The sequence below is a fragment of the Pan paniscus genome, chromosome 1, assembly GCF_029289425.2.
Source record: "Pan paniscus chromosome 1, NHGRI_mPanPan1-v2.0_pri, whole genome shotgun sequence".
Classification (NCBI taxonomy): Eukaryota; Metazoa; Chordata; class Mammalia; order Primates; family Hominidae; genus Pan; species Pan paniscus.
The window spans coordinates 180178218-180202082 of record NC_073249.2 but is presented as its reverse complement, the minus strand read 5'-3'; the positions used below and the strand labels follow the sequence as shown (position 1 = coordinate 180202082).

Sequence of the window (23865 nt, the reverse complement as noted above, 5' to 3'; positions counted from 1 at the left end):
ACTGGGGAGTAAGCTCAGGAGTCAGGCCCATGTCCTGCCACCCCCACTGTAGCTCCAGCCAGCAACAAATATCTTCCTCTTCAGGATGGCCTCCTGTCCTGTAATTAGTGTTGGAATTGTATTTCCACTCTGTCCTTTTATCTACTACCTCAAAAAAAACCCACCCAGATTAAGGGGCTGGAGTGAGAATAGCCAATGCCAGGCCAGGCGTGGTGGCTCACGCCTGTAATCCCAGCACTTTGGGAGGCCGAGGCGGGCGGATCACGAGGTCAGGAGATCGAGACCATCCTGACTAACGCGGTGAAACCCCGTTTCTACTAAAAATACAAAAAAATTAGCTGGGCGTGGTGGTGGGTGCCTGTAGTCCCAGCTACTCCGGAGGCTGAGGCAGGAGAATGGCGTGAACCCAGGAGGCGGAGCTTGCAGTGAGCCAAGATCGCGCCACTGCACTCCAGCCTGGGCGACAGAGCAAGACTCCATCTCAAAAAAAAAAAAAAAAAAAAAAAAAGAAAAAGAAAAAGAAAAAAAAGAATAGCCAATGCCAGGCAACCTGAGATGAAACAAGGAACGATTCCTATCAGACTGAGTTCCCGGAAGGCAAAGAAAAGCCAGGCTTCTCCACCCCAAGCGTCCTAGCCTAGCCCGGTCTAGAATTTCCAGAGCCCCAGGAGAATCTTTGTGTCCCCACCCTAGAGAGCTGAGCCAGACATGACCACACCAGCCAGCCCTCCACATGGTCTAGTATCTCAGGACAAAAAGCCTTCCCAGCCCCATTCTGGCTCAGTTCCTTCCATGGTCTGCCAAGAGCCATGTGGCACCCAGATCACCGCTTCCCACCAGTGGCTGCTTTAGTTTGCCTTTTATTTTACCAAAAATAACAACAATAAAGTCTTCCCTCTGTTTCATAAAAATAAATTTTCTGACCCTCCCCCTATCCCAGAAATCAGCCCTTGCCACAGCCTAGAATCCATCATGCAAGTCACAGCACTCTGGGGAAAGCTCCTACTACCCTCGCTCCACAGCCTCTGGCAAAGCTGCCAGGCCACTCTGGCGGCGGCAGAGGCAGAAGTCCCAGGCCCAGCTGGCTGGGCCCAAGAGCTCCATCTGTTTCCCCAAAGTGCAGGCAGCTTCTAGGCCATTGAGTGGGGCATGATATTGGATGCTTGGCTCAGGAAACAACCCCAGCCAACCCAAGGAGCAGTGGGACATTTTGGCCTCAGGTTAGAAATTATTGCTCAAAGCAGAAACAGTTGTGTCCTAGAGAGGGTCTGTTAAACCCTCTTTCCATGTGTATCTCTATGTAGCAATTGATGGGCCCTGCGGTCAGGATCCCTGGTTTCTCCAGCTCCATGAATGCCTCCCTGTGAGGCCCTGGACAGTTTCTCCCTCTTCTTCTCCTGGCTTCAGTTTCCTTGTATGTACATTGAGACAGTGAGACTGGATGATTCTCAGGTTCCCTCTGGCTTTCCATTCTGGCATCCCAGAGTGGAGGCTCTGGGAGGGTAGAACCCTGTTCCTGCCTCAGTTTCCCCACCTGTGGGTCTGCGTATAGGGCTGGGTATGGAGGTACTGAGTAATGGAGTGCTGCGTGAACATCCCAGTCTCCCTGTGGATAGCTGTGCTGTGAGATCCAACTGGCTGGAATGTGTCAGGGATGGCTGGGAAGGAGGCAGGTACTTTTAGGATGAAGGATCTCCATGCCTGGAAGAGTTCCATTCACCAACTACATCCTCAATGTGCTGGGATGGGAGACAAGACTCCAACGTTCCCAATTCAAGTTCCACAAGCTCCTTGGACTGGGGGATTATTTTGTGCTGGGCTTCAGATCCTAGGAGCCAGGTCTGTAGATTCTGGGAGCTAGAGTGGAGTATATGATTCCCAGATGAAGGGCCAGGGGACCTTTGTGTACTTGAGGGATCATCTCCAACCCCCAGGAGGACACCTATAATACAGGCCTTCTTGGAGGCAGAGGGATGAGTAAAATGTCAGCTCACGGGCATCTCTGGGTAAGAGAATCAGAGCCTGTGTCTGCAGTGGGTCGGTTTAGGAACTCAAGGCAAGGCTCCTCTTCCTACCTTCCCCCAGCTCTCCAGGACTCGTGCTGATGGAAGAGTGTAGCCTGGAAGGTTTGAATGTAGAGCAACATCTACAACCACATTTTGTGTACTTAAACACATGGTCAGATACACTGAGTGGGGACGCTGAGCTGTCATCACTCCTACAGTGGTCATGGTCTGATGGTCCCATGGTCTGATGGTCCCAATCTATTTATCCATCCATCCAACATTTATGGAAGGCCTACTATGTGCCAAGGAGGGGTAAGGCAGCTAGCTCTCACAGACACACCCCACAGTGAAAATCACACACACACACACACACCCCGGCATCTGTGCTCACTCACAGGCAGACTGCTCACTTTCTTGCACCTTTCTCGCCATCACCTCGGCCACACCCACATTCCTCCAATAGGCTTGGGAACCAGCATGGAAGGGTCAAGTGTCATAGAAGAAACCCCCTAGCCTACCCTACTCCCAGACTTCATGCCAGAGGTTTAACTCCAGTTCCCTTCTGTTTGCCTGCCTAGATGCTCTCCCCTTCTCCATCCACAAGCGGTCAGGGCGACAGGTAGGCAGACTCCTGAGAAGCAGAAGTCCAGAGGCTTTGGGTGTGTGGAGTGATTCCAGTGCCTTCAGATTCCTTCAGGCTCCTGGGGGTCCCCTCTGCCAGCCACCCTATGTTCAGATCGTCCATCTGATGGCCAAAAAAGTCCAGACCTGGGCTCAGTGGCAGATCCGCTCTGTCATCTCCCTCTGTAGAGACACAAGGTAGGGAGGGGTCAATTAGAGCTCAGCCTACTAGGCAATCCCTTCCCAAACCATAGGGCCTAGCTGCTCTTCTGTCTGAGCCTGGCCTTCCCCCAGCAACCCCAACTCTTAGGCTGCAGATCTGGGTTTGTAAACCAACACTTGAATGAATTCTCTATTGAAGTACAGAATTCACTGTTAAATGAATTGCCTTCCCCTAATTCATCTACTTGGGCATTGGAGTTACTTAAAGCAGGCAGCTTTTGGACGTGAAAACTCAGAGGCTAGCCTTGGTAGGGGAGGGTGGTAGGGCTTGGCCTCACCAGTGGCTCCAGCTCCCGCTGGTCCACCAGACTGAACTCGCGGATGAAGTAGTAGAAGTGCTTGTAGCAGGTGTTGACGTGCGCCTCTGCCCCCATGCTGAGGATGCTATCGAAGTGGTGGATGTAGACATGGACAAAGACTCGGAAGAGGCGGGTCAGGATCTTGGTGCAGACCTGCTGGAAGTTCTTAGGGAAGGGAACTCCTAGAGGGCAGGGGAGGGCAGAAGAAGGGGATCAGTATCCTGGTGCCAAAGCTCTGCTCAACTTTTCCCTCCCGCACACAGGCAACCAGGATGGCTTTTTCCCCAGCACACTTTTTAGTACACTTCCCTTTGGAAAACAGAGAGTGGTTTGACTTTCTCCCATACTTTTCTTTCTTTCTTCCTTTCTTTTTTTCTTTCTTTTTTGAGACGGAGTTTCACTCTTGCCCAGGCTGAAGTGCAATGGCATGATCTCGGTTCACTGCAACCTCCACCTCCTAGGTTCAAGCTATTCTCCTGCCTCAGCCTCCCAAGTAGCTGGGATTACAGACATGTGCCATCATGCCCAGCTAATTTTGTATTTTTAGTAGAGACAGGGTTTCTCCATGTTGGTCAGGCTGGTCTTGAACTCCTGACCTCAGGTGATCCACCTGCCTCGTCCTCCTAAATGCTGGGATTACAGGCATGAGCCACTGTGCCTGGCCATACTTTTCTTTTTAATGAAGCACAAATCTGACTGTGGCTCTCCCCTGCTGGAATATACATCATCTTCCACATTTTCCCATCACCTAAAGCAGGGCTTTGCAAACTTGTGGGGGTCACTGACCAACCCTTTTTAGACTATGATAAAAGTTACGACCTAAACTCTCCCCAGAAATGTGTGCAATTGCAGAGATGCTCACATCACACTCTTGTATACAACTCCAAGGAGAGTTCAACAACTGGGTCCATTTAAAAAATCCCTGGGCCTTCAGGATTAAGTCCTAACTTTCCAGCAGGATGCTGCTCAAGGCCTTTCATGACCTTATCCTGACCTCCCTCTCTAGCCCCACCCCGTGTCCCTCCTCTTTTCAACATTCACACAGAAGTCCTCAGACCCCCAATCCTGGAAATTATGAATTCTGCAAGAGTTAGTTCAGACAGCCCTCATTCCTTCAAATATTCAACAACACGAAGAACCTTCCATTTATGAGCAAGGCCCTGTGCTGGGCCCTTCACACCTTTTGCCTCTAATCCTTAGAACAATTCGCCTGATGTGTCTGATTGTCACTTTAGATATGATAAAACAGAAGTGCTTATAAAGGTGAAGCTGGTAGCCCAAGGCCACATAACTATTAATCAGTGCAGAATGGAGACTGGATTCAAACCCTCTTTGCAGTGCACTGCAGCGACCCTCACAGATATTGGGACCCATGAAAAAGGCCCCGCTTCTGCATAGTCCCCCATGCTCAAGGCAGAGATCTTGGTGGCTTATGCCCTCTTCTCTGTGTGGCAGTCACCCAGGGTTTTAGGCATCGATACCTGGAGTCCCATAGGCCCAGGGAGGTATGGCCAGCAGGGACTATGAATCTACATTCAGGTCCACAGCTGGCCCACCCGGCTCTGTAGACCCCTTCCTCTTCCTCACCATTCCCAGGTGGGGTCGAGCCTTCCCTCCCTCTGAGCCCCTCCAGCCCAGCCCAGATTCCTCAGACATATCCTGCCCATCTAGACTTGGGGTCCTGGGCTCCCACAGATCTGAGCCCCAGTTCGGAATTCCTCCCAGTTCAGTGCACTTTCCCTCAGTAGCCTCAGTTTCCTCCTATGTAAAATGAAGGTGCTCCTTGTCGGGCATGACAGTGCAAGAAACAGCAGGCCACTGGCTGGGGAGGAGCCGTGGGCATTGAATTGTGACTCAGTGCCCAGCTTCCTTCAGCATTCAGACTTCTCCCCTCAGGGCTTGACCACCCCGCCCCACCCACCGCTGATCCACACAGCCTCTGCAGAGATGAGCTCCAGGCCAGGTGGGGGCTGGGCCCAGCTACAGGTGCGGCTGGTGTGATGAACACAGTGTCATGCCTGCTCAGCTCCTGGACCAACAACCCCCTCCTGCTGCCCTCGGGTGGGTAAGCAGTGCCTGGGTGACATCACTCATCTCCCCTCCTTACCCTCACCCGCCCAGGCTGCCCAGCTGAGATAAGAAAAGGCCCCACAGCCTGTGCCTGGCAAGGGAAAATTCTGCCCTCAGAGCCCCAGTCTGAGGTGATGATACCACCAGGGCCCACCCAACCACCAACTCCCTCCTTTTCCTGAGGCCAGGAGTCAGAGGGAACCGCGGGAGGCTGGAGGTCAAATCAGCTATGAACACCTCGGGGCAACTGTTCTGGAAGGTTCTGAGAATCACAGCATCTGTGGTCTTGCCAGAGTGGTCCTTGGTAGGACCACTTATGCTTTAGAAAAGAAAAGCCCTCTGAGGTGGGTGGATCACCTGAGGTCAGGTGTTCGAGATCAGCCTGGCCAATGTGGTGAAACCCTGTCTCTACTAAAAATACAAAAATTAGCCAGGCGTGGTGGTGGGTGCCTATAATCCCAGCTACTCAGAAGGCTGAGGCAGGAGAATCGCTTGAACCCGGGGGGCAGAGGTTGCAGTAAGCTGAGATCTCACTACTGGGTGAAAGAGCAAAACTCCGTCTCAGAAAAGAAAAAAAAAAAAAAAAAGAAAGAAAAAGAAAAGAAAGAAAAGCCCCAAATTGGGAGTCAGGAAGTCCTAGCAAATGCTTGACCTTGAGCAAGGCACTTAACCTGTTTCAACCTCGCTTTCCTCTTCGACAAAATGGGGATGAAAATCAACCCCCAACCCTGCAGAGTGTCTATATCAAACTAAATCCTCATCTGTGGAATGGGCTCCCAGTGGCTCCCTCCCCGCCAGGTGACACTCACCAACACGCGTGGGAAAGACCTCTTCGTCGTTGATGAGGCCTTCGATCCAGTCCATGAGCAACGCCATATAGCGCGGCGCAGAGAGCTTGGCGGGCCGCCGGTACTGGCGCTCGTCCTGCCAGCGGTACTCGTAGCGGGGCCCGCCGGCCATGACCGGGCAGCTGGTCTCACTGCAGCGCTCGGCCATAGTGCCGTAGATGAGGTTGATGCGGTTGAAGAAGTCCACCACGTGCACGGCGATCCAGTCGTCGATGTTCTCCCCGGGTGGTAGCCTCACCACACTGCGCAGGTCCAGGCCCGACTTGAGAGAGGCCTGTGCCTTCTTGTACAGCTCAAAGCGCTGTGTGCCCGGCTCAAAGCGCTTCCGCGGCCGGAACGTCTTGTCCTTGGCGAACACCTGCTTCAGGCACAGGGCCATGGCCAGCTGGGCCTGGGGCTGCTGTCCAGGGGCTCGGACCTGAGGATACCCTGCCAGGGACAAGGGCATAGGGGAGCTGGCGGTCAAGGCCTTATCATCTGGGCTCTGACTTCCCAATTCATCATTTCCCTGTCACCTCTCAGCCTTTGCTCAACCTCTGCATCCTCTGCCTGGAATCTAAGTCCTCAGCCCCTAGGTTCAGTGCCCCGCCCTCTTTCCAGGCTATGTTAGTCCCCCTTGCTAAGCCCCCACAGTCCTCCCATCTTGCTTTGTCTCTGTTCTGCTTTCATTGCAGAGCTGGGCCTGGGCTCTAAACAGGTGCCCCTCAGACTTGCTGTTGGTCATGAGAGAGGTCGCAGAGGCTCCCTGCAGGCCCACCAGCAGACAGGGGCTTGGACGAGATGACCTCTGGGAGCCCCCTTGGCCAGCTGGTGCAGCGTGGGAGAGCCTTGCAGCATTGTGCTGGGGGCAGGGTGGAGGGGGGTCGGGGGTGGCTTTCGGCTTCCTCTGGGATATCCCGTAGTCCATCCGGCCACCGGGGATTCCCAGGGAGCAGCAGGGAACTTTTCTACCAAAAATGTCCTTTCCTTTTTTTTCACCCTGGAAGAGGAAAGGGCCCTCCCGCTGCCAGCTGGGCGGCTTCTGAGTGTGGCTGCAAGCACTGGAGGAGGGGGAGGGCGGCAGGCCAATGAGGGCGTCGCTTCCTCTGACAACAGCTGGAGATCCTTCCCCTCAAGCCAGCCTCCTCCAGCCTCAAATCTGAACAAGCCACTGGCTCCTCCCGTTGCACCTGACACTCAGTAGACATTCCTCTAGCAACTACTATGTGCCTGGCACTGGGAGGTAGAAGAGTATAGTCAGATGCACCCAGGAGGGCCCATCTAGAGCTCAGGCAAATTTACTTTGCCTCCTAGAATTTAAGGATCCCAGATTCAGAACAGATTTTGGGAGACAGTGATCAGGGCCCTAGGCTCAGAGGCAGGAGTCCTGGGTTCTAGTCCCAGCTCTACCACTGGCTTACTGGGTGACCCTTGTATCACCGTGGATTTAGCCCATCCAGGTCCTGGGTCACTCTGCTATAGCTAGGTTTCTAAGACCTGAGTCATCTCATCTCAACTGTGAGTGTGTGAGCTACTGGGAAATGCAGACCCATGTACCTACCAAAACTAGAATTTAGCCACACACTAAGCACACTGCCCCTGCCCCTAGACTGAGCACTAAGGCTGAGTATAAGCTAAGAATTGCATTCTGGTTCCAGGCTGACCTCTGACCTGGGCTCTGGCAAGTGTGAGCCCTGACTCTAGCCTTTAGCCCTACCCTGAGGCTTGCTTATGGCCAAAGCCTGGGCTTGACCTCTGACGCTGGAGCACTGTCCTTTCTCACATCTCTGGTAACCCTGGGACAGGATTGGGGAAGAGAGGGTGGGAACCAGGTGACAACTGGGTAAAAGCAAAGGGATGGCACATATTTCGGGGAGGGGTATTAGTTCTGGCAAGAAGTCAAACTAGCTGGGGAGCTGTTTGAGACAAAGGTCCTTCCTTGAACCCACAAAGGCAGGCCAGGATGGGGGCAGTCTGGTAAAATGAGAGCAGCTTGGAGAGTAGAAACAGGCCATTCAGCAGGAACTTGTTCTCTTGAAAAAAACTCACAGATGTGAAAGGTCATCTCATCCATCCCGACTCTTCAACTTCTCACCCAAAGAAGTCCCCAGGGTGGGACCCCAGTTTCCAGAGCAAAGAGGAGATTTCTGCACTTCATTTGCCATCTCCATTTTAAACTCTGCTTGGGGCAAGTGCTTCCAAAATCCCTCACACTGCAATTAGGCGGGGCTCCTGGGCTCCCCACATTGCATGGCCCCCTTTATGACAGTTAGAAATAGGCCCCCACCCTGGCATTCAGCACCTTGTCCTACCTTTCCTGCCCCACTTCCCACCTCCCCACACCAACCACCCTGGGCTTCTTCCTGATTCCTGAACACGCCCCCACTCTTTTGCCTCTGCATGTTTTCTTATCCCTGCACCTGCCTGACCACACATCCTCAGATTGACTGCTACCTCCTCCCACAGCCTCCTCTCCTGAACTCAGATCTCCTTCTCCTTGGGTAGAGGCTGCTTTTGGTCATTGCAGTCTCCACTCCATCCCCAACCCACCCCCAGCTTAGGACAAGGCCTGGCACAAAGTCAGTGTTCAGGCTTTAAGGAAAGCTTAGACTAGAATCTTAGAGTTAAAATAGCCCTGAAAGATCAGCTGGCCCAACTCACTTGTACAGATGGGGAAACTGAGGCCCAGATGAGGAAACTGAGGCCTAAAAAGAGGACTTGAGGAGCCTGTGTCCACATAGCAAGTTACAAGCAGAACTGGGAACTGGGATAAGGTGGGGCTCAGCTCATGACCAAGAGTAAAAGACCATTTTCCTGCACTGGCTCATCAATGGTCTGGTGGAGACAGAGAAGAGGAGGGGAGTGGAGGGACAGTGGAAGCATCTTCTCCACCAAACAGCCCAACCTGCTTCCTGTCCCCAACACACTGACTCCGCACAGCAACTGGGGTGTCCTGACCAGTGAGCTAGAGTTCCACCTTCCTCCTGTGGAACTTCAAGGCCTGGGTCTCTTTCCAGGAAAATGTAAGCTCAGGGGGTGGGTGCAGGGCAGGTGCTCTTCTAGCCACAGGGTTAACTCCCTTCACTCCCCACCCCCATGCCCTCACTGAGTTTCTATCTGTCACAGAACCTCTGTCTCTCACTGAACCACTGCCGTTCCCCGTCCTAGCCCCCACTTCCCAGTGATGGCTATCCTTTCACTCCTGGAGTGGCAGTGCCTTGCTCATTCCCTGGGTGCGGATCTGGGCTTCTCAAATGAAGACAGCAGGCTGACCCTACCTGTTTCTGATATTTAGCCCCCTGCTAGGCTACATCTACCACTCCTTGGGCCTGGCCCAGGATCTGGGCCAGAGGATGGCCCCAGTTTGAACCCAGAATCCATCCTGGGACGCTCTGCAGGACAGAGGTCGAGGAGAAAAAGTAGAGGCGAAGACACGCTCTCCTCGCGGCGCGCAGCCACCCACGCCCACCCCCGGCTTCCTGCACCCTCAAACCAGCTCCCATGGCCAGGAAGGTCGTAGGACCCAGAGGAGCCCGCCTGACATTTCCGCTCCCCGAAAACACGCCCCCCAACCCCTCCCCTCTGCCCCGTACTTCCCCCCAGCCACAATCCCCCCCGCAACTTTCGAAACTCTGAGCCTCGGACGCCAGCCCCAGGACAGCGGCCAGCCTGCCTTCGGGCGGGACTCTCCTCCGGACAGTGCCACGCCAGGACGGCCGAAGAAATGAAAGTGGAAGCCAGGCGGGCGGGGTGCGCGGCGAGGCCGCAGGGGCACGGCGCACACTCACGGGTCCTCTTCTGGCCGTGGGGTCACATTCCCAGCCACAGGATCGCCTTTCTCCTGCAGGTCCCGCAGTGCCTGTTCTCTCTCCTGTCAGCCTGTCCGTCTGCCTGTCCTGCCGGCCGCTGCCGCCCTCCTGCCCGGGGCGACGCCAGCTCCGCCCCGGCCCCGCCACGCCGCGGCCACGGGGCGGGGAGGGGCGGAGAAAGGGGACTCCCCTCCACTCCAGTACACAGACGCACTCGCCCCCACCTTCCCGGAAAGTCCATATGGGGCTCCCAGCTTCCCCTTGGACAAAGGACTAACTGAGCTGCCCGCCCTCTCGGTGCTTCCTTGGACCTCCACCAAGGAGGCAACCTCAAGTTCCCAGACAGTAAAATGGGAAAACGCTCGGCTTCTTCTGGAGCAGAAACAAGAGCTGCTAGATAAGGGTGGTTTCTTTGCCTTCCTAGAATCGTCTGCGTCACACTTGTCCCGGGACCCAATAAGGGATCGGGACTGTCCTATCCACTCCCGTATCCTCAGCTCCTGGCACATAGCAGGAACTCAAAACCCACTTGATGAATGAATGAATGGGTGAGTGAAGGAATAAATGAACGCCTTGGGAATCATGAGCTGAGTCCTTCACCCCTGAGGGACAAGCCCAGAAGAGCGCTCAAATCACAAACTTCATCTCCTCACCAGGGAGGGGGCCTGGCTCAGGTTGGGCTGATTCTCCTTGCTCCTTACCCAGAGTCACCCCATTTCTTATCTCCAGACCCTTATCCCAGCTGTTCCATTTTAGAATACCTTCTCTCCCTCCTTCCTTCCGACAAATCCAAACCACTCAAGATCTGATCTGCTCTCCCTACCACCTGGGTTCCTTCAGGGACAGACAGATATCCCACCAGCATTCAATGCACACCGTGGCCCCCAGGCCCAGGGACCAGTTGGCTGCTCTGTCTGGGATGGGAGGGAAGATTGGAGGCCTTCTAGGGTAGGAAGCCCAAAGCAGAGAGCTTAGCCATAGAAGCCACTCTGGAGGGGTGGGAGGTGAGTAGATGCGGGTAGGGGAGAGCTGGAGGCCAGAGGTGGGCATTTACCATGGCACACTGGACCTCCCTTGTGTCTGGACCTTCTGTTTGCTGGATGACATGAGAACACGCTAGATCCTTAACCCAGATCATATCCTTTGCAGCAACATGGGCTGGAGCTGGAGGCCATTATCCTAAGCAGACTAACACAGGAATAGAAAACCAAATACTGCATATTCTCACTTACAAGTAGGAGCTAAACAATGAGAATACATAGATACTAGGAGGGGAACAGCAGACACTGGGGCCTGCTTGGGGGTGGAGGGCGGGAGGAGGGAGGATGAGACAAAAATACCCATCACGTACTATGCTGCTTACCTCGGTGATGAAATTATCTGTACACCAAATCCCCATGACCAAGAGTTTACTTATATAACAAACCTACACATGTACCCTTGAACCTAAAATAAAAGTAAAGAAAGAATCCCAGCTCATAGAACTGTGGATATGTTCTTTTGTTGAGCACCAATTTTTGCCCCAGTCTAAAGTTCTCTGTATTTTTATGTCTGACTCTTAACTCTCTGCCCTGAATCCCCTATAAACAAACACTTGCTTATGGAGCAAATTAAACTATGCTTCTTTATTTATTTGATATCCTAATCAATATCTTTTATTGAGTATAACTCTCCACTCATATCAGATCAGGGGACTGGGTGATAAAGCTGACCTGGTTGCCGACCTCAGGTGCTGACAGGTCAGTAAAGGGGACAACACACAGAGATACAGAAGGTCAGAGCTCAGTCACCCAGAAGTGAGAATGTGGTTGTGGACTGACGGACTTTGTAAGAGTCGGGGTATTTGCAGGAAGCACATGGAACACCCAGAATGGGTATGTTTAATGAAGACATTATTTACAGGTATGGTCAAGGTGTAGGGAAACCACACAGTGTATCACCAAAGGGCTCACAAGAGCAGAGGCTGTCAACCCTAGGCTGCAGGAGTGTGGGGAAGGAATGGTGAAAGTGGGAGCTATGAGGAGGGGGCTGCTGTGGCCTAAGGTGGAGGGGCATACCCAGCTCACAGCAATCATACAGGGAAGGACAGGGGGCAAGTTAAGAGGCCTCACTCTCCTCCCTCTCTCCCTCCCTCTGATCTCTGGCCAGGTTTCCCCCACTAGCTGAATCCTCCCAGAAGCTAAGAACAAGGGAACCTGTTGCTGCAGCCCATAGACGTCAGCCTCCTAGGGCGTAGAAATGGGTGGAGGGTGGAGAGCCATCTGAGGAGCCATGTGGGGTCAGGGCTGACTTCATAGGGGAAATGATTTGGAAACTGCTTGTGTTTTCCTTATCATTCAGTTCTAAATAGTTCATAAATTTCAGTGTAATTTCCTCTTTAACTCTTGAATGATTTCAAAGTATGTTTTTCAGTTTCTCAGCCTATGGGAGGTTTATGTTTTTCTTGTTGAGTTCTAATTATATTGCATTGTGGTCAGAGATCATGGTCTGGAAGATTGTTCGGAATTTGATGTGACTTCCTCTGCGGCTTTGTGCAGGGTCATTTTCTGGACCTCTGAGCTGGGTTTTATAGGATAGGCAGGAGTTTTTCAGGTGAAGAGTGAACAGCACAGAACCTTACACTGTGGGAAATAGAGATGATCCATTTTGAAGGAACATCAGAAATTCCCAGCTCATCCTCAGAGTCCCTGGGTGTCTGTGGGATGGGAGGCAGGTGGAAGGGTTGGGGGAAGCGAGAGAGCCCAGATCTCTCAACTACCTGTACCCTCTTCCTGCCCTTCTCAGTCTTGGTTAGAGAGACTAGTTCTTCTAGGAGGCTCTGCTGGGGCTGAAAAGACCCAGACCTTGGAGAACAGTGTCCTGGCTTTACCGTAATTTAGCTGTGTGGCCTTGGGATGGTTCTGCCCTCTCTGATGAGACACTGTAACCCTCCAGCACTGAAGACCTACACAAGATGGGCTCTGTTCCCTGCCACTGTGTCTTGAGTATGATAAATGGCTCCAGAAGACTTCAAACAAGGCTCATCTCTGAAGCTTGGCGTGAGCCAGTGAGGACCTAGGAGAGGACGTGCCCTTTTCCACTACTCAGCCTGGGCACATGCCCCCCTCGCAGTGGGAACTCTGAGTGGCAGCAGGGTGGTGTCTACCTGCTGTGTGCCTTTGGGAAAGCCCTTGCCCCTCTCTGGGCCTTAGTTTCTACACCTCTACCATGAAAGCATCTTCTAGCCATACGAAGTACCACTCCAAGTACCTTATCAGAACCAGCTTCCTGTGCCTTCCCGCTGTAGGCCTGTATCCAGTGACTCTACTGATACAGAGTGGCCACTTCCTGGGGACTCCCCAGCCCTTCCTATGCCAAGAAAGTTCCCCCCTCCCTCCCTGCCCCCCAGAATAAGATACTGCACCCTCAGTTCACCTTACCAGATGTCTGGCAGCTACTATAGCCTGATAGGGCCCACCCTCTACTCACTCTCTCCCAAGAAAGAGTTTCCATTTCAGCTTCTGCCCCTCCCTGCCCAGGAGGCAGGATCATCCGTCCTGGATTTTCCATCCTGGCCCATTGAGGAGAATGCCATGGGCACCCTTATGGCAGTCAGAGGAATTGAGGTTAAACTTCTTTTCACTTGAAGAAGACAAGGTTCAAGGGAAGATGGCAGGGGAAGACAAGGTTGACAAGGATATGCACTAAAATTCTGTGTGACCATGGACAAGGCACTTGTTCTCTGAGCCTATTTCACCTTCTCTAAAGTAAAGACAACAACAACAACATCTGCCCCACAGAAGAGCTGAGAGAATCCAATGTGATAGCACTTGTAAACAGTAGAAGGCTGTGGTCAGTCTGTTTCAGGGGTGCTGCCTTCAAACACCCAGCAGGTGTTTGTGTGGAAGAGGGACTGAGCTTGTTCCAGGGTCCTGGAGAACAGTGGGCAGACACCCAGGACAATATGAAGGGGCGCTTGGCACATCAGAGCTGTCCAACCATGCAGCCGGGATGGCTGTGCTGTTCTCTCAGGAGGGAGTGGGGCAAGCAGAAGTTACCAGCCCTGGGTGACATGGACTTCAGAGGGTTTCAGTCCCTCCAGAGACGGGGAGGGCCCTCTTGCCTCTAAGAACCTCAGGCTCCAGTGTTCTCTGCTCCAAGCTCCTCCTCCTTCCCAGCCATCTCCCCTTAAGGTAGAGGCATTCCTCTCATCTCTTCCATCTTGGGAAGGAGACCTCTGGAGGCTGGGTGGAAGCCTGGTGTGTATAAGAGCCTGAAGACAATTTCACAGCCCTCAGACCTCACCCTCAACATGGCCCCAGTAGGCATTGTCCCCTCCAACCACTTGGGTTAGTTCCTAGCCTGGGGTGCCCCACGAGTGGAGGTGATAATTGTGGGGGAGGGGTGGTTTCACCAGTGTTCCAGGCTCAGCTTTCCATGGAACCCACAATGAAGGCTGCCCAGGAAATTCTGTCCAACCCTAGCCCCTTCTCTGCTGCTGGGGTGCCTCCATTTCAGCCTCTGGGGCTGCCTGCCTGGAGCAACCCCCACTTAGTTCAAAGCTTTTCTATAGAAAGCCCTCAGATTGCCCCAGTCTGGATGCACCCTTCTCCTTCTTCCACAGCACAGCATCCTTTCTCCAAGTGTGTTCAGTAACACCTGCCTCCCTGCCTCAGAGTTGCCAGCAGGGATGGGGGTTTCTTATGGTCCCCAGAGAGCTGGGTGTTATCTTTTAGCAATAATGGTAGTAAATTATGGCTGGGCGCAGTGACTCATGCCTGTAATCCCAGCACTTTGGGAGGCCAAGGCAGGCGAATCATAAGAGGTCAGGAGTTTGAGACCAGCTTGGCCAACATGGCAAAACCCTGCCTCTACTAAAAACACAAAAATTAGCCGGGCATGGTGGCTTGCACCTGTAATCCCAGCTACTCAGGAGGCTGAGGCAGGAGAATCGCTTGAACCCAGGAGGCATATGTTGCAGTGAGCTGTGATCCAGCTTGAGTGATACAGCGAGACTCTGTCTCAAAAAGAAAAAAAATAAAATGATGGTAGTAAATTATGATTTCAACTATTATGGTGGTGTGAAAACACATCAATTTCTTCTATTTGTTCATTCATTCTTACATTCCACAAGTATTTACTGAGGGCCCGTTAGATGTCAGGCACTGTATGTTGGCCAGTTGCAGACCTTCCCCTTGCTTTGTGGGTGGTGACAAAGGCCTCGGTCTTCTAAGGAACTTCCACTGGGCCCACGAGTCCCACTGGCTACAGAGGAATATTATTGAACAACAGGTCAGGGAGGAGTGGCTTGTAAAAGGGAAAGGTTCTTGGATATCATTTAGTCTAATCTCCTCGAAGTATGTGGAAAACTCAGACATAGGGAGAGAAAGAGATCAGCCCAATGATGAATCATGACAATAAAAACCATTCAGTGAACCTTACGTATGCCTCTCCCTGAGAGGCATATTCTCATTTCTTCTTCTCAGCAACCCTGGGAGAGAGGGAGGTTTATCTTTCTAGAGCTTTTAAGTTGTTCTTCCCTTCAGAGAGGGACGGAGGGGCTGGAAAGAAAGTTCCACTAAGTAGGGAGAAGGGATTGGCCATGTTTAGATGACGTTCCAAACTCTACACTGCAGCTCTCTTTGGGTCCCATCTTGGCTTCATGTCCAGGAGATGGGAGAGCTGTGTCTGCTGCAGCGGGAAGCAGCAATTCAGTGGGTGGAGTCCACTTCTTGTTGGAGATTCATGCTGCACCCCGTAGAGTCTGGATTCCACACAAGTACAGCTTGTGACTTCCTGCAGAATGTCATCAAATTGCATTTGGGGCCTTTTCAAGAAGTAGCTGTAGGAGCTCCGCTTTGCCTAAGGCTAAGCAGACTAAGGGTATGCTCTTGGCTTTCCCAGGAAGTTTTCCTAAATTACACCAGCTGCCTGGAACCAACCCTCCTCAGGGGGGAACCCTTGACACAAAAAGTTCTCAGTGGTTTGCAGATGCGCTCCTTGGTTAAGCCCATGGAGGTTGTGTCTTCCCTTTTGGACTACAAGCCCTTAGAATTGGGTTTTTATTTATTTTGCCTCCTCCCATGTTACCTTGTAGCAGCAACTGACAGTTGTAAGGAATGTTCTGGTTTACAAAGTGCTTTTACTACTCTTTTTTTTTTTTTTTGAGATGGAGTCTCACTCTGTCACCTAGGCTGGAGTACAATGGCGTGATCTCGGCTTACTGCAACCTCCGCCTCCCAGGTTCAAGTGATTCTCCTTCCTCAGCCTCCTGAGTAGCTGGGATTACAGGCACACACCATCACGCCCAGCTAATTTTTGTAGAGACAGGGTTTCGCCATTGTTGGCCAGGCTGGTCTTGAACTCCTGACCTCAGGTGATCTTTCCGCCTCAGCCTCCCAAAGTGCTGGGATTACATGCGTGAGCCACCGTGCCCGGCCTACTCTGGTCATTTTTGAGTCCTGTAACAACCTTGGAATGTGAGTATTGGCTCCAAAAGGTGAAATGACTTGGCCAAGAAGCACAGCTTGAAATGGCAGAGCAGGGCCGGGTGGGGTGGCTCATGCCTGTAATCCTAGCACTTTGGGAGGCTGAGGTGGCAGATTGCTTGAGCTCAGGAGTTAGAGACCAGCCTGGGCAACATGGCGAAACCCCATCTCTACTAAGAAAATACAAAAATTAGCCAGGTGCGGTGGTGCGTGCCCATGGTCTCAGCTATTCAGGAGGCTGAGGCAGGAGGATTGTTTGAGCCTGGGAGGCGGAGGTTGCAGTGAGCCAAGACTGCTCCAAAGCACTCTAGCCTAGGTGACAGAACAAGACTTTTGTCTTTAAAAAGCAAGCAAGCAAGCAAGCAAGCAAGCAAGCAAGCAAGCAAGCAAGCAGAGCTGAGACTCAAAAACAGGTCTCCCAGCTCCAGTCACAGGGTCTATCCTTCTGCCTGACACTGCCTGAGCACTTAGCAAATATACTGTTAGTAAGTTAGGCAAAGAACAAGTCAGTTTGAATTGGGGCTAGACACTTTCTAAAAAATGCTCTCCTGGGAAAGTAGATGATAATGAAGACATCTGTGCCTGGATCCATGTTAAAGCAATTGGCAGCATTAAGTACATCGACCATCCTCAGTAACCTTGACACCACCTTAGACTTCTCACTCACTCTTTTGATACCCTTGCAAAATCTGCTGGGGCAGGTCATATTCCACACATTCTACAGATAGCACCCAAGGGAGGAAGTCACTTAGTGTGAGCTGAGGGTTGAAAAATAGATAAGAAGGAGGCCAAGTACAGACAGAAGAAAGGGGTTTAGGAAACAGAAGGCTGTCTGAAGGTCACTTGGCTTCTAGAGTGCAGAGTTGCCTGCCTCTGGGAAGAGGGCATGAGGTAGACCATCACTGAGAGACCCAAGCTTCCCTGACCTTGAGAACAATTCCCTCTCCACAGGGGTGCCCAGCGGACACAGTGCAGGATGCTGGCTCTGAGACAAACTGAGAAGGGTGAGAAAGTTCCAGCAATCAATCCCAGCTCCAATGGGGTGTGAGTTTCCCAACTGAGCTCTGTAGCTGAGTTCCCATCAATCCCTCATTCCCCTCAACCTCCCTCCCCTGCCACTGCTGCCTGCCTGGCTTTCCATATATCATCCCCCTCTGCTCACTCACCACAGGCGAGTACAAAATGCACGCAGGATGGATGGAGAGCTTCAGTCTGTGCAGGCAACACACAATTCTCTATGCAGCTGCAGGGGCCAGGCACAGATAATCCAGCGCAACAGATAATCCAGCATTTGTTTCCAGGGGTCATGAGCCAGGGAAATTCTCAGCTTTCAACATCAAACAAGGAAAACATCTGAAGTCCAGGCATCTGGGAAGGCTTTCCTTTCTTGCCCCATAGAGGTCTTACCTAATGGCATGCTGGGAACAGCTAGTCTCATCCAAGGAATCTTTACTAGAGGCAGACAATAATAAAAATCCTTGTCTTTTTCAGATATTTTCCAGTTGGGTTGCCTTGGACTGAAGTGCAAAGAAAATTTGGAACAAAGAGATAGAAGGAATGCTGCTACTGATACCCTGTGTGACCTTGGGGAAGTCACTTCACCTGGGTTGGAGCCTTTTTCCTCAGGTGCAAAGTAAAAGTAAAAACTTATTGCAGGGGCTCCCAAATCAGGCTGAGTTTCAGAATTACCTGGAGAGTTAAAGAAAAGAAAAATATTAAGTTGGTGGAAAAGTAATTGCATTTTTGACATAAATGGCAAAAACTGTAATTACTTTTGCACCAGCCTAATAGTTTCTCAGGCCCCACCCCAGGCCAACAGAATCTATATCTCAATGGTGAAGCTCAAGAATGGACAGCTCTGACAAGTGCATCAGGTGTTTCTGATGCCCAGTCGGGTAGGAAAATGACAAGGTTAGATGGATTTGGTCTCTTTAAACTATAAACAGTTATGTTTAATGAGTTGCCAAGGAACTAAATACATAGACATCTGTAACCAGGAATAACTTTGTCTCAGATAAGCCATCTACGAATAATCAGGCAGGCCTGCACCTTGGCCCAAAACTCCAGACGTTACCTGGTTTCTGACCTAGATGTTAGCTGCCAGGCTTTGGGTCTGCCTGCTCACCTGCCCACCTCCCAGATTCCTGATGCCTGTCCCCTGGTCTGGTATGATTACACTGCTCAAGCCTCTCTAAATTCCCGGAAGAGATTTTCTGAAAACAAAACATGGTGTAGAAAAATAGTACAAAAGAAACACGTTCTAGAAATGAAAGGTCTATGTTCTAGGAGAAGATTTATGTTCCAGAAACAGAAATTCCTCCTCCTCTGTATAGATGTGCATCTTGAAAAGGTACTTAACCAGCTACTGTTTTGCACTTTCATTATAGTGCTAAGCACTCTGTGTTTGCTACATCATTTAATCCTTTCTTATATTTTGAGATAGGGCCATTATTATTTTATTTACAGATGAGAACACAAAGGCTCAGAGAGATTGAATAACTTGTCTAAGGCCAGACAGTGAACGAAAGGCAGAACTGGGATTCTAATTTAGTCCTGACTCTTCACATCTATGATGGTGTTTCCCCAGTGTCCTCATCTATAAAACAGGAATAATATTGGCCGGGTGTGGTGGCTCATGCCTGTAATCCCAGCACTTTGGGAGGCCGGGGTGGGCTGATCACCAGAGGTCAGGAGTTTGAGACCAGCCTGGCCAACATGGCGAAACCCCATCTCTACTAAAAATACAAAAAGTTAGCTGGGCGTGGTGGCACACACCTGTAGTCCCAGCTACTCTGGAGGCCGAGGCAGGAGAATCCCTTGAACCAGGAGGCGGAGGTTGCAGTGAGCTGAGATCGCGCCACTGCACTCCAGCTTGGGCAACAAGAGTGAGACTCTGTCCAAAAAAAAAAAAAAGAGAAAGAAAAGAAAAAAAGGAATAATATTACTTTTTAAGGTATTGCTCAAAGATCAAATGAAAGAAACTTAGGCATCTCAGGGAGTCTTTTGGGGGTCACACAACAAGTGAGATTCAGCAAAATACCTCTCTGCTCCCTCTCTTCCCCTGCAAAATTAGTGCCAAAATGTAAGATATGTCTGCTACTTCTTACCTGACCAGAGGCAAGGTCAAAATGGGAGATTGAATGTGGGTTGAAGAAATGAGAGTGCAAGACGGGGATCCATACCATATTGTGAGTGTGGGAACAATAGCAGTAACAAACATGATGTGGGGTCACAGTGGACCACATATCAAGCAGGACCCAGTAGTGATTGTTTCAAACCATGGCAAATATTTTTTGGGTAAATGAAGATCTTGAGAGGATACCACTAAGCTATGGTTACTGCCATGGCAGATGTAGAAGGGGACCAAGGTAACGTGAATATCACATCTGTTAGGAGGGACATGGGTTCTGGGCAATACAGTGAAGATTCAAGTCCAGATGTGATGGGAGCACTGGACTGAAACCAGCCAGATGAAATGGGGCTATGTGTGGCGGTCCAAAGGACTAAAGTTCTAGGCAGGAAAAGCAATGTTTGACAACAGATTATGGGAAGATAGCAAGGTGGGAGTAAGGACGAGGGCCAGGAAAGGTGGAGTCAGTGAGATGACTTTAGTAAGTGGCTATGGGGGGAAATGACTTCCAGGTGGGCCAGCCAACTCCCAAGGGATGGCCACCCAGAATCCACTCTGATTACCCCACAAGGGCATCTTGGGCTCAACTCCAGGCCCCAACTGTGAGGCAGACACTGGTGACACTGGCTAGTCTGTCCAGATGCAGGTGAGCCAGAGGGTGAGGGGCTGGGGTTTTGGGTAATATAACTAAAGACAGACGGTTCTGCTGAAGAGATGCCAAAGCAACTTGAAGGTTATCTTTGCTTATCAGCAGGAGAGGTGGTTAGGTAGAAAAGTGAAGACTGTCCTGGGAGTTTCCATCTACAGCAGGCAGAAGGAGGTGAGGGTAGTGAGAAGAGGCCAGATTTTGGCTAGGGGTGGGGAAGAACTGGCTCACCCAGAGCTGCCTCAGCATGGTGCAGGTCAGTTAGCAGGTAGAGAGTTCCCAGTCCCCAGGAAGATTTTAAACAGTTGTCCAATGGCTTAGTGGTGCTGTAGGGAGGCCTACAATGGTGGGCGGGAGAATTAGACTAGACCAGGTTTTTTTTTTTCAGTCTTTCTTGAAAACTGTTTTTTCAGATGACAGCTTATGAGAAGCCCAGTAAATAAAACACAGATTCTCTGGTTGAGTTGGGGGTCAGAATCCCAAGGTCCCCATCTCTGGACTTTGGGGATTTCTTGAAGCACAGTTTGAAAACTGGTGACTGGATAGTCTGTAAGGTCTTTTTTTTTTTTTTTTTGAGATGGAGTCTTGCTCTGTCGCCAGGCTTTGGCTCACTGCAAGCTCCGACTCCCTGGCTCAAGCTAGTCTCCTGCCTCAGCCTCTCGAGTAGCTGGGATTATAGGCATGTGCCACCATGCCCAGCTAATTTTTGTATTTTTAGTAGAGACAGGGTTTCACCATGTTGGCCAGGATGGTCTTGATCGCCTGACCTTGAGATCTGCCCACCTTGGCCTCCCAAAGTGCTGGGATTACAGCTGTGAGCCACTGCTCTCGGCCGCCCACCCCCCACCCTTTTTTTTTTTTGAGACCGAGTCTCACTCTGTTGCCCAGGCTGGAGTGCAGTGGCGCGATCTTGGCTCACTGCAACCTCTGCCTCCCGGGTTCAAGCAGTTCTCCTGCCTCAGCCTCCTGCGTAGCTGGGATTACAGGCCCCTGTCACCATGCCTGGCTAATTTTTGTATTTTTAGTAGAGATGGGGTTTCACCATGTTGGCCACGCTGGTCTTGAACTCCTGACTTAGGTGATCTGCCCGCCTTGTGCTAGAATTACAGGCATGAGCCACCGTGCCCAGCCTGTAAGGTCTTTTTTTTTTTTTTGGAGACGAGTCTCGCTTTATCCCCCAGGTTGGAGTGCAGTGGTGCAATCTCCGCTCACTGCAGGCTCCACCTCCTGGGTTCATGCCATTCTCCTGCCTCAGCCTCCCGAGTAGCTGGGACTACAGGTGCCTGCCACCACACCTGGCTAATTTTTTGTATTTTTAGTAGAGACGGGGTTTCACCATGTTAGCCAGGATGGTCTTGATCTCCTGACCTCGTGATCTGCCTGCCTCGGCCTCCCAAAGTGCTGGGATTACAGGCGTGAGCCACCAACCCAACCAGGTCTTTTTTAATGTTAAAGTTTGGCAAGGCAAGACAAGAACTTGAAAGTGCCAGCCTCGTACTTAAAATAATTGTTTTGCTCCAAAAGTTTGTTCACATCATCATCTCTCAGTTCTTTCTGCTTACAAACCCTGGACCTGACTGCCTTCTCTGTTGGTCCCTTGGCTTGGTTTTCCATATGTAGCCTCTGCAATAAGAGCAAGCAAAATGACCACTGTCTTGGGCTGGGACATAACCACAATGTGTTTGCCAGAGCTGGATCTCACTGTGCAAGCAATGTTTGTAGGCTCAGGTGGTCTGAGTTTAGTGGTCACTCAAACGGAGTTTGTTCAGCATCCACAGAGTATCTTATCCCTCTCTGCTGGGTTTCGTGCTGGACACTTGGAATATAATGTCCAGTAAGATATGATCCCAGTCTCCAAGGGCTATTCATTCTGGTGGGGAAGCCAGCCTTGCAGGGGGGCCATGTGGAGGGGAATAGGTCTCAGGGAAGGCTTCTCATAGGGATACTACAGTGAAGCTTTGAATTAACTTAAGGAGGAATGGGCATTTGAAGCAGGCAAATGTATTAGAAAAGAGCAGAACAGAGGTAGGAAGAGCACAATGTGTTTAGGGAACTGCAAGTTATCCAGAATGGCTGGAACCAAAGGAGTAGGTAGGAGAGGCACAAAATGAGCCTGGAAAAGACACCATGCACTGGATCCTGAAGCTCCTGTGAGCTGATCTAAAAGGACTTTGTCCAGAAAGCCCTAGGGAACCTGTAATGAATTCGTAAGTGGTTTGAACCAATTTTTCTTGTAGATATTCCAGTTCCTAAAGCCTGAAGAGCGTAGAAGTAGCCCTGTTCAAGTGAATGTGAAGAATGAGCCTGCTCAGTGGACATTACAAATGATCCTATTAAGTGTGGAGCATGGACACACTTATTATTATTCCTGGGTTGGCTCCTGATGCAGACAGCAACCTTGAAGTCATCTCTTCCCTTTCTGTGCTCCTACTCTCCCTTTTAGCAGAACAAGGATAAAGATGTTGTTATCAACCTGTCACATCAGAAGAATTGACAAGACCAAAGTTCTCCAAAGGAAGTCCTCCCTAGTTAGAACATGATGTCTTGCAAAATTGTCTGGAGGAATCAGAGGTATATAATGCATGCATTTTGTTCTTTAGTTACCAGCAAGAAAATTGGGAGACATGTTTCTCAGGGCTGGTTCCAGAGCCAACCATGACTTACTTTTTTTTTTTTTTTGAGACAGGGTCTCATTCTGTCACCCAGGCTGGAGTGCAGTGGCACAATCTGGGCTCACGGCAACCTCCACCTCCCAGGTTCAAGTGATTCTCATACCTCAGCCTGAGTAGCTGGGATTACAGGTGTGTGCCACCACATCCAGCTAACTTTTGTATTTTTAGTAGAGAGGGGGTTTCGTTATGTTGAGCAGGCTGGTCTCTAACTCCTGGTCTCAAGCGATCGGCCCACCTTGGCCTCCCAAAGTGTTGGGATTACAGGCATGAGCCACTGTGCCTGGCTGGTTGCTCTCTTTTCTGAGCTGGAGTTGGGGCATGAGGGTACAAGGAGAGAGCAGCACATGTCACTGACCAGCAGGTTCCTGCCAACCTCATAGGGTTGGTAGGATTGAGATAATCCATGTAAGGGCTTAGCACAGTGCCTGGTATATGGTTAGCCCTTAGTAAATGTTAGTGGTTATTGTTAATGTGTATATAGTCAAGTGTTGCTTAACAATGGAGACTACATTGAGAAATGTATCATTAGGTGATTTGGTTGTTGTGCAAACATCATAGGATGTATTTATACAAACCTAGATGGCATATAGCCTATTGCTCCTAGGCTGCAAACCTGTACAGCATGTTACCGTGCTGAATACTGTGGACACTGTAATATAAGGGTAAATACTTATCTATCATATCTAAACATAGAAAAGGTACAGTAAAAATACAGTATAAGATAAAAAATGATATTGCTGTATAGGACACTTACAATGAATGGAGCCTGCAGGACTGGAAGTTGTTCTGGATGAGTCAGTGAGTGAGTTCTGAGTGAATATGAAGACTGAGGAGGACATTACTGTACACTACAGTAGGCTTTATAAACACTGTACACTAAATTTATAAAAATATTTTTCTTTTTTCAATAACCTTAGCTTACTATAACTTTTTAACTTTATAAACTTTTTAATTTTTAAAACTTTTTGACTATTTTATAATTACACTTAGCTTAAAACACACTGTATAGCTGTATAAAATATTTTCTATCTTCATTCTGTAAGCTTTTTTCTTTAAAAAATTTTATTTTTTACTTTTTAAACGTTTTGGTTAAAAG

The 23865-nt window shown here is 50.4% G+C and overlaps 1 protein-coding gene across 2 annotated transcripts; it reads right to left on the bottom strand.

Annotated features, from left to right (window-relative positions):
- Window positions 1-844: 844 nt before the first annotated feature.
- Window positions 845-10022, bottom strand: MOB3C (MOB kinase activator 3C). Of its 2 annotated transcripts, none has more exons than XM_003812742.6 (4): window positions 9834-10022; window positions 6028-6495; window positions 3128-3330; window positions 845-2810 (listed from the first exon to the last, which is right to left on the bottom strand). In XM_003812742.6, exons 2-4 carry the CDS (start codon window positions 6443-6445, stop codon window positions 2781-2783), a joined length of 651 nt encoding a protein of 216 aa, XP_003812790.1. In that variant the 5' UTR covers window positions 6446-6495; window positions 9834-10022; the 3' UTR covers window positions 845-2780. The 2 variants fall into 2 exon arrangements, with proteins under 2 accessions (XP_003812790.1, XP_057154954.1); XM_057298971.2 differs by lacking the exon at window positions 9834-10022 and adding an exon at window positions 8095-8112.
- Between the last annotated feature and the right edge of the window lie 13843 nt (window positions 10023-23865).